The sequence below is a fragment of the Botryllus schlosseri genome, chromosome 8 (assembly GCF_051294905.1).
Source record: "Botryllus schlosseri isolate E-star chromosome 8, Bs_hap1, whole genome shotgun sequence".
Lineage (NCBI taxonomy): Eukaryota > Metazoa > Chordata > Ascidiacea > Stolidobranchia > Styelidae > Botryllus > Botryllus schlosseri.
In genome coordinates this window covers 15,906,905-15,923,513 of record NC_137243.1, presented here as the reverse complement: position 1 = coordinate 15,923,513, position 16,609 = coordinate 15,906,905, and the positions used below count along the sequence as shown (strand labels likewise).

Below are 16,609 nucleotides of genomic sequence, written 5' to 3'. Positions count from 1 at the left end.
GCATCATTAGACTGGTCCGGCCATCAGGCGATCAAAAATGTTTGAAGCCGGCCCGCGACCCAAATATTGAGCTTGACCCCCCTGGTTTAAAGCATGTTTTTAAAAAGCGCTTTAGAAAAATTTTCAAAACTTGTATAATTATGCCATAATTGTGTAAACAGTTTTGAAAAAAAAACATGTAGTATGAACCTACGGACGATTTGCATCCGACAGAGAAAACGTATACAATCTGGAATTCTTGGAAACCACGAAATCGTTGTCGGTTCAACAGTTATATCACGTAGATAGATCATTGGTACGGAATGGATGTTCTGATGATGATGACAGCTTAGCGCAAAAATGCTGCATGATGAGTCCTGGTTAAAGATATTTTTGTCAGTTTATGACTGGGGTCGGAGACCTTTTTCGTCAAAGGGGCCATATTTACCTTATATTTTCAACTGTCAATGTCAACCCTTTGTGACGTCACAATCAAAGATTCGTGACGTCATTGCTGAAAAATAAATAATATGTTTTAATCATGGTCGGTCATGATTCTCAACCTAATGAATTGACTCCTGGTGACACGGGATTATACTGGTGCATAGTATTGTAAGATGACTCTCCTAAATATAAATGCCTTAGAATTGTTTTGGCACCTGTTGAAGTCTTCGCCAATGCAATGAAAACAGTAGTGTGTTTATTGAAGGGTTATAAACACATTATTGCGCAAGTCCTTGACTACAAAGCATCAATGCATTGCGAAGAAAACAGCCATATTCTGTTGAGCTATTAGGCATGTTAGATGTTTTTCGGTTACTTTGTACGATACTTTTCAATATTTTTAAATTAGGCGTTATCTAGCGACATTTGGCAATACTTTTAGGACGGTGCGGTCCTAGTTTGGATGTAATAAGGTTTTTACTTGGTCATCGTGAGCATTTAAATATCATAACCAGCAGCATATTATCTATCCTGTATAGCTTAATCGATACCTACAAGATGTATGTGGTATGCTTAAAGACACGTTAATGTTTAATAGAATTTGATCGGAGCGACCGTGCGGGAATTTCGTTCGAGCAGGAGTGGCACATCGTGATGCAGTGTGACCACGACGCACAACTAACTAGTCAGGGAAGTAAGGTTTTTCTGAAAGGTGAACGACATTGTACTGTGTACACTGTACGCTGTACAGTACACTTATGCAGCACAGTCGTACACTCGAATGGTGTACTATACATTTTGCTAGCATTTGGCATCACTAGCATCAGGTCAAACATGCGACTCGAATGCGAATGTAAATGTATGCCTGCCTATAGGAATAAATAGTCAGGAAAGATCGAGACTGAGCCAGATGGCAGACGAGATATGTATTAGGATATTAGCCAACATTAATTTATTAGACATGCATCATATTTATCGATCACAATGTTGAAAGACAATGACGGGAGAGTGTCGGAGTGAAGTCTGCTGCTGACACACCCAACACGGCCAACAATATTCCTAAATAAGAGATATGTGCATTGTGCATTGAGAGTCAAATGAGAACACACGACAACGACGAGCATTTGAAACAGGGTGTAATATGTAATATTTATGACTGCGAGATACGCGAAGGTAAGAGTAATAATGTAACTATCGTTGAATATGATACAGTGATACAGCTATCTTCATAGGAGACATGAATGCAATACGAACACATTTCTAATTCATAATTTTGGCTTTCGCCTGTTTCCTCTTCGGTGTTAGCAGTTGCGACACATTCATCTCAAATACCCTTATCCCGCGTGACAATCAGCTGTAGCGTACGCGATCAATATCGCTAACGTTCAGTGAACCAAGTCCGAATATCAACTTATGTTATTACGGCGTCAAGGCTGACTGCATGGCGCGCGTGCCGCTTCAGGGCAACAAAATGTAGAGTCGTATATAGCAGCAGGTCATTCAGAAGCCTATTCAATAATAATTATTATACTGATGAACTATGCAGCATATATATTAATGGTTTGGCGATGAGGAGCTGGAATCAACATCGAGGTAGCAATGTTATACTTTATCTCGATGGTGATGAATATTGTATTCATTTTGGACATAGTGGAATATAGCATAGGTGATTGCTGCGACTGTTCGAGTTTATCAACTTAACATTGCCCAAGTTGTGATTGGTTCTCGATCGTGTACACACTTTTTTAGATTTCTTTGTGTTAATTGTACTAACATGAAAACAATAGGCTATGGCTTGATACAAATTCCCGTAGTGACAAGGTACCATGTGTTTTGCATAAAACGAACACTAGCCGGAGGAGTGACAAGCACCGGGTGGCAACAAATAGTAAGTAAAATTGATTTCGTCCGACCTTGTTGGAATTGAATGATATAAGTGAGGTTTTCAGTTGTGTTTTTTGGCTATCTGATCATTGCAAAAATACGATGTGGTTGTAGACATGACTCGCTAAATTTTGATGAGAGTGACGGCCACACATTTATTATACGATGCGCTGAACACCGCTTGCTTTCGTCCCACTGCGCAACCAGGTACATTTGCACAACACAAATAGATGACTCAAGTTGTTATTTTGCATTTGCAAATTTTACGGAATGCGGAGCTTAACCATACACTGCTATGTAAATGTACTATACTCGCGATGACTTTGCATACGTAAGACTGTCGACTAAATTTCAGATATTCAAAATCTCTTCCTAAATTTTTCACTCTTCATAATGTAAGTTCCGAGTACGCAAAATTATTGGAATTAGAATTAAAATACTGTTTTATTTATTATTATTGTGATTATGAAGGCGGTGTGTCAATATTGCATTAATATATTCGAAAATGATTGTTTCATTGAATATTAGCCTAAATTGTGAAATACGGCACTTGGTGAATTCTGCACTCGGCATGCATGAATTAATGTGATCACTGATCACTGATCAGGTTAGGGTAGGGTGACCATATTATGGAAACGGGAAAGGAGGACACTTTTATCAATCCATAAAAGCTAGTTTCCGAAAATGAAAACCGCTGATTTTGGAATATTTACTGGAAAACTTGTTGTGTTGACTCGAAAACAGGTCGTCACTATTCACTTTGACTTCACTCCCTAATTACCCATTCTGTGGTCTTGACCAAAAAAAGTCATCACTCTGACTCGACTCCCGAACAAACCGCTCGAACGCCCGCGATTCGCATTTCGCGTCATTTATGTCGATTTTCAGTTGACCCTGTCCATTAGCCTAGCTGCCAAAGCTGGGAGGACGAATTTCCAAAAAGAAAAAAAAAGAGATCATTTAGGCGTCATCGGAGGACTATTCCAATTTTCATTGGAATAGTATATTCATATTGAAATGAACCATAATATTTCCGGCTGGCACTCGCCAGGGGTAATCGTCAGCATCTGGTCGAGAATTGGAAAGAACATCGTATATCAACATACAATGTTGTTTCCAGTTCTCTATCAGTTGCTGACAATTACCCCTGACGAGTATCAGTCAAAAATATTCGGATTTATTCCAATATAAATATAGTATTCAATTGTATATTGAAGTTCTGTGACTCCAAGAAGCTTTTCTAATACTTTCAATTTCCTGAAAAGGGAGGACATATGGTATATGGTAACCCTATGCTAGGGATTAGGGTAAAATTACGGGTCATATGAGGTAACCACCGGTAACTACCAAATCAACGCTAGGTCGCGATTGTACTTTCATGTTCGGTGATCAACTGAAAATTGATGATAACGGGTCTCGGAGTCTAGAACCTACACGTTTCCACAATTGATACCTCAATCAATTCTAGTATTGATTAATTGAAAAGCGGGGATTGTATTGATCATTTCCTGTTAGGTAGTTTGTGTTGCATGTCAACATCAGTTTTAGATATTGATAGCGAAGTATAATCACAACATTTTCTATGCATTGTCCAATTTCCTTTTTTATTATTGCAGCTCGGCTGCGCACTGAGGATTCTGCTGTTGTCAGCCTGGGGTTTAAAGTCAATCAATTACTCCTTGCCGCAAACAGGTCAGAAGTCTCGAGTTGCTTTCCGCTACCGGGCTATTCAGTGACGGCGGGATGGCATTGCCGTAATGCGAATTCATCCGTTGCATTATTTATGACCGTCCCTGCTTCGCTCAGTGTATATTAGCATTATTGAGTTCCCGTGTACGATGTACGTATGCGTTAGCAATCTTGAAGCATATTCTCGCTCTTGACACAGTTAAGTATAGATTTCCTGATTCATTATCACTAGCCTAATTCATGATTGCATGGAACTGGCTCTGGAGTATGCTATGTGTAATTGTGTATGGATTAAGGTTTTGGAAGGTGATGTTCATGGATGTTTACCATCAACCTCAATCACGAAATCCTGATTTAGTTTTTCCAAAATGCGACCTGTTTCATCAAGTAAAGGGTTAATCATTTGGGATATCATCAAAATCAAAAGCCTTTCAAGTTTTAGCGCAATTTCGGGCCACTGCGTTTCTTTCCTTGGTTGGGTCGAGGCTTTTCACAATCACTATTACTTGACCCGGACACTCTCAACGATCATAAGTGTAGTGGCGTCACAGTAACGGTAGTATCACAGCTCTATTCCAATGAAAGCCTCTTCGGTCCTTCGCCAGCAGATTACAGTTGCCGCCAGCGACTGCAGTGAAGATTATTCAATTATATTCCATCATATTTATTCTGCTATTTTAGCGGGTAAGCTTGTCGGCATCTACATCGAGTACGGAGTTCTTTCCACCTTACTCGGAAATGGAATTATTGTTCTTTTCGCACTGTGGTCGGTACGTTGATTATGATTGAGAAAGATTTTTTCGTGATGTATTAATGATATTTTACATTTTTCAGAACAACCTCTACTTGCTTTATCCGGCTCTCGTGATCATTCCTGTTTGCTTCGTAGTAGATATCGTCGTAAAGGCGACGTGTTATGCAGCTCTATTCCTAACACCAGAGGTAACGATCTCAGTTCATCTATTTCCTATTCCTATCATAGTGGACTGCTAACGCTATTGAACACAGTTTATCCGAGTAGAAGTGGTACATTAGTACATTAGTTATCTTTGCCTTTCGTGGCTTACAATGTAGTACGGAGTTGGCATGAGTAACTCTAAAAAGGAAAACATCCTTTAGTGTTCCCGTATATAGCAGTCAGCAGAAGCTCTTGAATCAGGGTTCGTAACCTGTGGGCCGTGGCCCCTAGGTGGCCATGAGCCATTTCGATGAGCCAAGAAAAAATTGTAGAATTAAATTTTTCTTTTTCCATTTATCATCTCTATGTCCACACCACTGCAATTCTACACACCGTAAAATGACGTTTAAAAAAAACTTTCCAAGGTTTGAAGTAATAAGGGGGCATTAAGTTTTTGAAGTTTTCAAAGGGGGTCACAGAGTAAAAAAGGTTGGGAACCCCTGTCCTAAATGATTTAACACGTTCAACTTTAATTTGAGACCACGGCATATATTCAGAACTTTACCGGGCAACCTCGAGAGCATATTGGGTGGGACCAAAACAATTTCAAAAAGTTTCATTCTTAAAAATGTGCTAGTATCCCAACAAACAATGTATTCACATTCCTAAATTTATTACGCTCCAAGCTTCCGATTTCCGCCAGCAGCAAGCGTCAGTAAGGGCCGTAAACTGACTGAAATGCATACTAATCGCGAAGATTTCATGATCAACATATGGAAAATCTCGCTTTCCAATAAGGGAACAAATCCGGTTGACAACTCGTACGTTGCAATTTAAAATATTCCCGGAGTCGAAGGGTATGTTATATGTCGTTCTCGAGTTAATTCACTTTGCCCTCATGGGAGTAGACAGGGTGAGGAAAGCGTCTTTTTCCCGCCCCATCCAAACAACGGAAAGTGGCCGGGGCTATAACAATATTAACAACACCTGCCGTAGAGTTATGTAAACTTAAATGATACAACGTGAAATTATCGCGGGGCTGAAGCCCAACGCCAACTAGATGCGTATCGAAAGATTGCTATCATTTACAGATCACCTCTTTCGGAATCCTCTCGTTGGTGGAAGTCTGGTTTCGTGGTCTGAGTTTGGTGAGTTTTTCACGATTAGCTTATAGCCATTAGCGTGGTGGAATCGCAGCGATTAGGGACCAGTGCGCCGAGTAAGACTGTCGTCATCATTTTGAAAGCTAATACTTTCGCCCACTCACACAATGTGCGTTATATGTTGGTTTTCACGCTTTAATTACTCATTGACGATATCGTTTGATTTATTGAAACGATGTGTTCATTGTTCAAGGACGCGGTACTAATGTTTGCGTAGGTAATTTGTCGATCTAAAATCGTCCATCGCCTTCTCGCTGGAGCGCAACGCGGTATGATATTCGTTGAAATCACGATTTGCCATAAAATTATTTTAAGATTGCCGTGTGGATGATTAAAAGAGTCCCTTTTCATAGATACCACGACACTGCCGGAATTGCGGCCGAAAACGAATCTTGGAAGGTTCTACACTGATAACATTTTTGTGAAATAGCAGCATTTTTCTATAATATTAGCGATTTCGATCAAAATTCATTGAACTGCAAGTTCCTATCATTATATCCATGACGGTAATAGCAAGAAAGGAACATGAAAATAAAACTAAGATATATTCATTATTAACATTAATATGGAAAATGTGTCGCTTTCAACCGATGAATTTTTTGTACCATGCTCAGAATAGATTACCATAATAATATGGTAGACTTACCGCAGTCGAAAATTATAACGATTCTCCAGAATTTTGCTAGGAAATTGCAGTATTCCGGTTATAACTAATCTAATGGCTAGCTTCGGTCATCGCTACGTGCCTGGCCCAGTAACGGAGAGGAGCGGGATTATGAGCTTATATGCTCGAGCTGTGGCAAAGATGCTCATTCGTGATGAAGCCTCAAATTATATTTGGGTCACACAGTAGCAAATTGTTTCTGAGCTCACTGAGATGCTCTGAGCAGCCGAACAATACTGATGCTAGGTGCAAAAAAGGGTCTTTGTGACATAAATATCAGCCCTGGAATGAGTATAGTATTTCACCAACAAGTTGTTATAGGATTATGAGGACATTTCAATCCATGAGTGACATCTTTCGAATGCAAACAACCGTATAATCTGATAAATTACTACTATCCTATACAAACAGAGGTACAGACGTGACGGGAAAAATGATTTGTGTTTGAATTAGCACTGTGGGTGACGCCACATGACGTCATATGTTCGTGTTCGCAGCGTGCGTTTTTGTAAAAGTCTGTGTTCACACAAACCAGCGCCTTTTACGGGTTCGCACCCTCCTTTCAAGGGCGACGAATACAATTTTTACGGGATAAATTATGGCTGGATTAGGCTACGATTTGAGCCGGGTGTAGATCGTCGCTCGTCCATCGCATTATGTACTGAGTAGACTCTTCTCAAAAGAGTAATTATAATCATGTTCCATTCTAATACAGTGTTTCTTGACCTTGTTCTAACGCCGACCATTAAATTTCTTTGGGTGGATGCGCGGGAAGCTAAAAACGGCCATCACTTGTGGCTCCATGAATCTTGTTTTTACCTAAAAATTTACCTGTTGACTAAAAAAGGTCATCCCTTTGGCCTGTGACCCGTGCGTGAGCGATGAAAATAAGGACGATGTAGTACGTCAGAAATAAGGACACTGTAGTTTTAAAGTTGTAGTTTTGAAATTGACCTTTCACCGACCCCTTAAAACTAGTCCGCGGACCCAGGACAAAAAACCCTTCTCTAATGCGTTAAACATTCGACCCGATCAAGGTTTCTAATTCGATGAAGGTGCAGCAGTTATATTCCTCACGAAATCAGCGCAAGCAGATGCTCGTTTAGACGTTTGTTTGCTTAGTTTGGTTAGGCGGATTTGGTAAATAAGCATATGATTCATTCGTCGTCAGGTCTTGGTTTTCCGATGGTGACGACATCTGTATCGACAAGTTCAATTTATGTATCTCAATTCAGGAAACATGTACAGATTGTAGACTTAAAGCTCGCAACACCTACTCCAGTATGCGGTCGTATTTCGTTATTGGTACATTGCGCAAATGGTGTTGACATATCAAAGACAGAACGCGTATACCCGCAGTTACCGCTAATTTATGACGTCGGAGATATACGTAGCATGATTGAAATGACTTATCGGCCACAGAATACGGAAGTAACCTAGTCATCCCTCTCAAGTACCTCTTACCTTTGATGACCTAATTTACGTCATACCCAATCCGGCTCTCCTAATGACATTATTGCACTCCAAGATAACGATACCTACATGATCAATATTCCCGGTTGATTACCACGGGCGCGATATGCGAGATTGATGCTTTCTGTGCTCATGCGCAAATGCGTCGTGAATGAATGAATGAATGAATATTGGTGTCCACACTGTCCACTGTCCATCCGATTGCTGCTGTTTGCGGTATTCATGTTTTTTTTTTCGACTGCAACGGTCATTCTTTATAATGATTGTGTAGCCGCCGACTTGGCACGGTCCAATGCTAGGATTTTTCAAGACACCGCTTACGTGGATCAGATGTCAAAGAGTAGCCTAGATCAGTGGTTCCCAACGTGGGCGATATCGCCCCCCAGGGGGCGATTTGGCGATCTAGGGGGGCGAAAATTACGAAGGGGGCGAGGCGACGGGGGGCGAAAATAGCGAAGGGGGCGATAGGGGGGCGATGACGCGTCAAAACGGCTGACTTAAATCGAATCGAATCGTGGAAGTCCCGAAATCATCCTAGTACCAAAAGCCAGTAGCACAAGGCTGATCAAGTGATCACGTTGGTGGAAGTGACATTTCTGAGAAATAGTAATTAACCCGCAGTCCCGCAACGTTGTTACAAAAGCGCTATGACATAGATGTTATGGTCGAAAAATACAAAATTATGTTCAATGTAATGCGACTGGCATTGTTTTATTTGTGGTCGCATAAAAGTTGCATATTTGAACATTCCGAGTCATCCACGCAGTTTCAAACTTCAATCGAGTTTCAAACTTCCTATTTGTTTTTGTGAGTCCAGAAAGAAGGGTATATTGAGATGCTGAACGCAGTACATGCGGAGAATCATTCATGACCCTACCTACCTACCATTCAGTGGCTTCTGCCACCGAATCTCACAGCTGATAGCCGAATTTTCACACAGCGTTCGCGCACTCATTGTGTTTCACCCATTCTGAATCGCTTATCGCATCCGTTCAGATGTACGGCTGGATCATACTGATATCCTACATTCATTACAAAAAGAAAGACTGGAAACTCGCGGAGATCGACGTCCAACTAGCGGCGGACGGCTCGCGTCGGCACCAACCGACTCTCCTCAAACAAGACTCCTCAAATGGGAAGTCCCCGTTTAGCCGAAACTCGACTCTCTCACAGCGCGGCAGGCGCTCCTTTTTATTACGTCATTCGTCCAAACGAGACAAGGATCAAACCGGAGCGAACTACGCAGCCTCAGGTGAACCAAGCTCGCCTCACACCGCAGACAAAACAACGCAGTCCTGCGATAAAAGCGACTCGTCGAAAGACTTGGAATCCGAGTTGTTGCTTGGCGAATCGGCGACGATGAGCCTAACCAGAAGCCCGAAACCAGATCACGCTGAAAACGTAACCCACTGGCGTTCACGGCCGCCAGCACCCCATCACCATCTCACAGTACAGTCCGACGCGAGTCTATCGGTAACCAGGTCGCCTCCGAGGTACAAAAAGCGTGGCGGCTTCGTACCCGAGGTGCTCCGGACCAAAAGCGTGTCGGCAGAACACGGCGTTACAACCAAGCCGTTTACCGCCAGCCGACTGCATTCGCAACCGTCTCAGTCTGGATCAGGTACTAGTGCGAATACTATTCAATTTTCGAACGTCGACTCCAATGCTTCGACGAGCGAACAAGCCTTTTTGATACCGAGTCGTCAGATTTCATCGACTCGAAAAATGACCGCCGCAGGGGTAGGCTGACTAGGTGAAAGTTGTTACAACTTCATCTTTGAAAGCGTTACTACGTTTCAGGTTCCTGGTAGCTCCGCCTTGCCACCAAGTTTACCAAGTAAACCACCGGTAGCGTCCAAGAGCATTCGCAGTTCGTTGATGAATATGTTCCGAAAAGTAAGTAGGCCCTGTACAAGTCTACAAAAGTGTACATCAGGGATAACCAACACGTGGCCCGGTCATGTTTTGCGGCCCGCGAACTGATTTGAGATATAGGAAGAACTCTTAGTGTAGCGTTTTGAAATGCTGATATTGATTTCAGATTCAGAATATTGTCGTTGTTATTCAAAATAAACTATTCTCCTATGCCCGACATCGCTGTACTCACTAGCTGATACGGCTTCGGCGATGGCAATGGCATGGAGGAAGAATTAGCTGATATGAATGGGCAGGGCATATTGCCTTCACGTGCAATGGCAAAGACAAGACGCTTAGGAAACGACTTATCCCCTGATGGCTTCCCCACATTGTGCTGGCGTAACGTTTTAAAAACGTGGTTATTAGACAGTGCGACCCGTTTTGAGTTAGCGACCCCTGGTATACGTAGGCTACTAGCACATTGTGTACAATGTACATTGTACCTTGTGCGTACATTGTGTCTAACAGATCCAATCCAAATTTCAAATGAAACACGGCTAAGGAAAAACGTTTTTTAGCGATTTCAGCAATCAAATGACGTCTCAGTGTATGTTAGCTTGTTAAAATCATAATTATTCGCATGACTGCAAACGATTTCGTAACATCGCTGTATGAGAGAATATTGTGCTTAGCGCATTATGATGAAAGCACCCCAAACCACCGGTACCGACGCAAGTGATCATGACTGAGTAGGCTACAACTTGCGATTTCAACGTCTAGTCCAGTGGTTCCCATCCTTTTTCGACCCATCGCCCCCTTTTCAAGGTCAACACCGATCATCGCCCCCCAAATTTTGTGCACCGATAATTGGGCATACAGGCTGTAATCACCGGCGGGTTGACTAAAAAAAAAAAAAAAAAGGTCATCTTTCTCTGCTCAGAGCTGAAAATAACGTTTTTTCTCCCCGAATGGCTAGGTGGATGACTAAAAAAAAAAAAAAAAAAAAAAAAAGGTCAGCCGTTTTGACGCGTCATCGCCCCCCTATCGCCCCCTTCGCTATTTTCGCCCCCCGTCGCCCCCTTTGTCCATTTTCGCCCCCCTATCGCCCCCTTCGTAATTTTCGCCCCCCTAGATCGCCAAATCGCCCACGTTGGGAACCACTGGTCTAGTCTTCCACTCGGATATTGTGACATCAGCTTTTTTCTTTGCTCCCTATGACTACTCTGGTAGAGGTGTATTTGACATTCGACTCTTAATTGCGTTGCCTGCTCCGATTCATATTTAGCAACCGGCCGCAATTCAAAAAGATTGCCGACCTCTAACCTTGGGACCCATGTTATCGAACTAAATAACGGCTATGTCGATAACCGTGGGTATAGCCGACATCACAAATTTGTGGGTAATATTATTTCAAATAACATCTCGATGTCACGAATGTTCATTTCGACGTAGTGAAGACGATTGGCGTCATAATTGCAACGGCCCTGGTCACAGTTCTTTGTCCCCCATCATTCAAACAGTGCTATTTTTATATTCCTTCTTCAAATTTTGCTTCATTCTCGCAGAAAGAAGACGAGCATGCATCCGACAGAAGACCTTTGTCGTTAGATCAGAAACACGTACCGGAGCCAGTATTAGTATAAGGGCGTGGATTATTATTTTTCGTGAATCGCCGAAAGCGCAACACTCGTCACTGTTCATTACTATGCAATAAAGTGAACCTAAGAACCAGTGACCAGCACGATGTGGATTTTCAATCATACAGTATGAGAATATACTGTGAATACGAGCAAGAAATGAAGGAAAAAGGAAGCATGGACGACACACTGTGCGAAAATAGAGTGCGTACGCCACAGCTCGTTACAAGATCAGAATTTGGAGATGGAACGAATCCGCACCACCACTCTCTCACTTGGATACTAGGCATTGGATTCTTATCGGATATGATGCCATAATACAAAGGAGGCGTTTGTCAGAGCTGCTGCTGTTTGGTCGTTTAAACTCTATTATTCAAAAATATCATGAAATGTATGCTGTCAAAAGTCGGCTCGACTCGAAAATTCTTCCTTCAGGACACAACTGGTCCTATTTTATCGCTTGTATCTTGCCCGATGTGAATTCGGCTTTACATCGGCAGAAATTTCGTACATAGAAAATATACTATAGTTTAGCTCGATGACCAAATGTCTTGGAACTTCATTCCATATAATATTCGAGGTAACTAATTTTACAACCGATACCGTTATTTATCAATACATGGGGCCTATTTAATTTAAATCTGCATCTTGATCAGTGTTTTATTGTCAGCGTAAATTGTGGGCTGGGGCGATAGGCGCTGGCAGACTACTTTGACTATCAACGGCAACTGGTGGAGTCATTGGTATCGTAAAGCCTTATGCGCACTGACTCTCGCGAGTCGCGATACGACAAAACAAGAGATTTGCGTCGCTACAACCTGTAACACAGCGTCGGCGTCTGGATTGTGTATTCCGTCGTGGTTACAGGCTACAGCCAAGCGCGCGCTCTCGCTTCGACGACACCGTCAAATCTCTCCAAATTATTAGAAGGAAACATTCTCGTGTACCGCACCGACTTGCGGCCAGGGGAGGCAAGTGAGGGAGCCGCAGTGCCTGTCGTGAGGATGAGTAAAAGATAATTGTGACATCTTCAATGACTGCTGTTATTTTCTATCGCTGTTCACGAATGACTCATTTTGGCCATTATTACACCCAAAATCACGAAATTTGCATTTTAATTGTTGCAAAATAAAGCGCGAAAGAAGAGGTGGGAAACAGGCGAGGCTTGGCTGATAGTGCGATTCATCACAAATAACTCGGAATTTACGATGCATTCGACTCCGCTTAATTCCCGAATAGCCGCTTTATTCGGCCGAGATAATCAGGAACGGAACAAAAGTAAAAATTACATGTAAAAAACTCGCTCAATTCAGACACAGGCTGGCAATTCCTATCGGGCATGGCAAAAGAAACAGTTCTTCGTTCGTTTTAACACAAGATGGGTGATTATTGTGGAACAACGACGATCCGTGTAGTAACATCGCCAATGAACTCATACAAGGCCGTGTCAGCTTCATAGTAGCTTTTAATTGGGTACAATTGCGTGCATCTTGTATAACAGATTGGTACAAGGTTTAGCAGAAAGAGTGAAGTTATAGTCACGAAAGTAAACGAAGAAAAAAGTAAAGACGCTCCCCTCACAGCCCGGCAGTTAGTTGCATTATAGATAACTAAGGTAAACCGTAGATGCGACACTAGCGAGCATCACGTGACTTCACGCTCTAAATATACTTTACGGCACTGTTGTTGTTTTGCTTGGCGCTTATGCAGCAGGAGGCAGATTTCAGCATTAGGATGGTAATATCTATCCATGGGGTATGTTTAGCGAGTAGCTGCTCCGTATGGTTACTAACTAACGTTGTTGGATCCATGCTACACAATCTGTGATAGGAAAACGACCAATCGAATACCATTTCGAAGCCATTAAATACGGCTGCCCGAAGCGGGTTTCTTGTTTCTCGTGATAGAAGTTCCCAAGGTATCGTATTGAAAGTAATTATACCACTAATGACGTGTTGGTATCATATCAATCAGAATAAGAAACGGAATTTCAGTCGAAACGTACAAGTAAATACAATTTTTAAGCCATAATAAATGGCTATACCACACAAGTAGAAATTCAGAGATTGGAAGTATAGTTACTCATTACAGGTTGGATTAGAAAAAGCATTTTGGTTGGCCTGATCTAAATCCCTTCTAATATTGGAGATATCTTGCTATGCATGAAGTTATGCTGCAGTGATAAGAATTATTGTTACTTGACAGGCGATTAACTGTAATAAATTTAGAATCGTACATAACTTGTGATAGGGATGGAGGGAGGTGTATTTGATCGGGAGTTACTGTTGACTGACGACGTAATTCATGACCTGCTGTACAACGACATGGAAGAAAGTAACGACAAAGAAGCATCTGGTCAAGTTGAGAAGCCGACAGCTAAAGCGGCTATTATAATAAATAGTATTTTACCTCATGACTTCATTCAACAAATCAGTGATAAAATCACGTTGTCTGACTATGGCAGGCAGAAATTTGATGGATTTTGGAGTGAGTGGCAGCTGGTGATAAGACTCTGGAACCTAGTGCATTGCTCAGAATAGCCACAATACTACTGCCTACCATCTATCTTCATTCAATAAGTCTGTAATGGAATCAGGCTGTCCCAATGCGGCAAGCAGAAGATTGATGGAAGTCGATGTGAATTTCAGTCGAAACAGGTGATAACGCAGAAGCATTTCACGCATGGGACTATTTCTATGAAAGTTTATCAAGGATCAAATTTATCAAACGTTTTGCTCGGCACAATGAAGCTAATGAGTCCAGTCAAAGAAGAAGAAACTTTAAGGAGGAAAATTTGGTGCGTTGTGAGCAAAAGTCCTCTGTACATTGCATGGGCACTTTCAACAACACACGTGGCCCTCTCGGAGGAGAACACCGCGGTTTGGAAATTGTAAAATCCGCATTGCAATTTCCAACCACGTGGCTCCTTCATTTCATTTATGAAGAGGAAGGCTTGGCCAAATATTCGATGAATAATTTCATCTCAAACGCAAGTAAAAGTAGCGATTTCCAATAAGGCTGAGTTTAGAAGTAGTCAAATATCATAACCATGCTAGTAAGTCTTACAAGTAGGTTACTTGAGTACTTTGAAAAAGTAGAAGTATTTCGTCACTATCCACCTGTTGGAATCTGCCAAAATATATCTGACTGTGACATAACCAACAGTCCATGTGTTTCTGTTTTTATGTGCCATATTTCGTGATTTATTTTCTATATCATCATGAAGAAGGAAGCAATAAAATGCGATTTTACCAAATTTGTCTCACCTGGGAGAGCCTGACAAGGATTAGAGAACCGAATCAATGGTCATAAGTCACAGAGTAAGGGAGTGTCTATATTTCCATCAAACCGAAATACATAACAAATAAGGCAGCATCAATAATGACATGGACGATATAGCCTACACATGCGCAATACTAGGATAGGAATGAGTGATGAGACCTTCGCATTCAACTTGTCGGATCACACCCACATCAAACATGTTGTACACTGTCTCATCTGATTGTATAACTAGTCGTAAACATATATTATTAGAATAATGTAAGGGTTAAGTAGGTTAACAGTAATGATATGACGACAAGATGAAGATTTTCTACATCCATCATACGACTGTTCACGGATAGATGTTGTGACAGTGAATTACAAATGAGAGACCCTGAGCGGACAATAGATTTCGAGACAGGTTACTATTAGATGCAGATAACTATAGATTTGCCCGTTGACAAGGATCTTGTAGTATGAGAGTGAAAATATTTGTGTGTAACTATTATCTTGTAGAATTCAATGCTTAATGAGGGTAGGTGACAACCTGGTACGTAGAGGTGCTCCTACATCTGAAAGCAGATGGGCTGCGAATCCTGCTGGTTGAACTGCATGTTTTGAAAATACTGGTGTCAAAAATGTGGCAAATAGAAGCCGCCTTGCGGTAACAAATCATCCAGTTAAATTATGTCAAATGTGAAAAATCATTTCACTGACGGCTTAAACGATGAAATTGACATTGCGCTGATTTTATGGAGTTTTGTGCTTCTTAGATTAATTCCAGCGGTGATTTGGATATCTGACTGTGGAGTTACGCTAGTCACTCCATCATGCAGGCATTCACAGAGTCTCTTTGGCAAAGCTGTGCAATAATAGAGGGATCATCAATGATGTTACGTAGGTCTTATGTCACACAAATTTCACAACCTTTACTTTCATCCTCTTCGACAGGACTCAGCATCGTCATTTAGTTTCATTTTGTCGAGAAGAAACTTGGTCCTTGATAAATTTTCATAGAAATAGTCCCATGCATGAAATGCTTGGTTGGATCACCAGCTTTGACTAAAATTCGTACCAAAATCCATCAATCTTTCGGTTGTCGTTTTCGGATAGCGTGATTCCATTACTAACTTCTTGAATGAAGATAGCTGGTAGGTGGTATGAGAGTGACCCTTGTATAAATTTCATATCCAGCAACCACTTGCTTCTTTGCCATCATTGTCCTCTATGTCATTGCACATTATACAGCAGATAACATGGTCAGTGAGCAGTGACTTTCAATCAAATCCACCTTCATCGGCCAAGTCACAACGGTTACAAGTAGATTCAAAGAACTTATCCTCTGTCAAGTAACAATAATTCCTATTACTACAAGGCGCGATTCCATGCTAAGCAGCATAACGGTATCTACAGAATTTGAAGGGGCCGAGCCCGCGTCAACTGAAATGCGGTTTCTTATTCTTCTGATTGATTTTATACTACACGTCATTACTAGTATAATTACTTTCAATACGACACCTTGGAACTTCTATCTATAGAGAAACAAGAAACACGCTTCGGGCAGCCGTATTTAATGGCTTCAAATTTGTATTCGATTGCTCGTTTTCCTAGCACAGATTGTGTAGCATGGATCCAACAACCTTGGTTAGTAACCATACGG

At 41.6% G+C, this 16,609-nt stretch overlaps 1 protein-coding gene across 1 annotated transcript; it reads left to right on the top strand.

Moving 5' to 3' along the window:
• Positions 1-219: 219 nt before the first annotated feature.
• LOC145445050 (uncharacterized) lies at positions 220-12,794 on the top strand. Its single transcript, XM_080323144.1, has 8 exons — positions 220-2,311; positions 3,924-3,999; positions 4,678-4,766; positions 4,831-4,938; positions 5,986-6,042; positions 9,191-9,934; positions 9,995-10,090; positions 11,617-12,794. Exons 1-8 carry the CDS (start codon positions 2,198-2,200, stop codon positions 11,692-11,694), a joined length of 1,362 nt encoding a protein of 453 aa, XP_080179270.1. The 5' UTR covers positions 220-2,197; the 3' UTR covers positions 11,695-12,794.
• Positions 12,795-16,609: the final 3,815 nt, after the last annotated feature.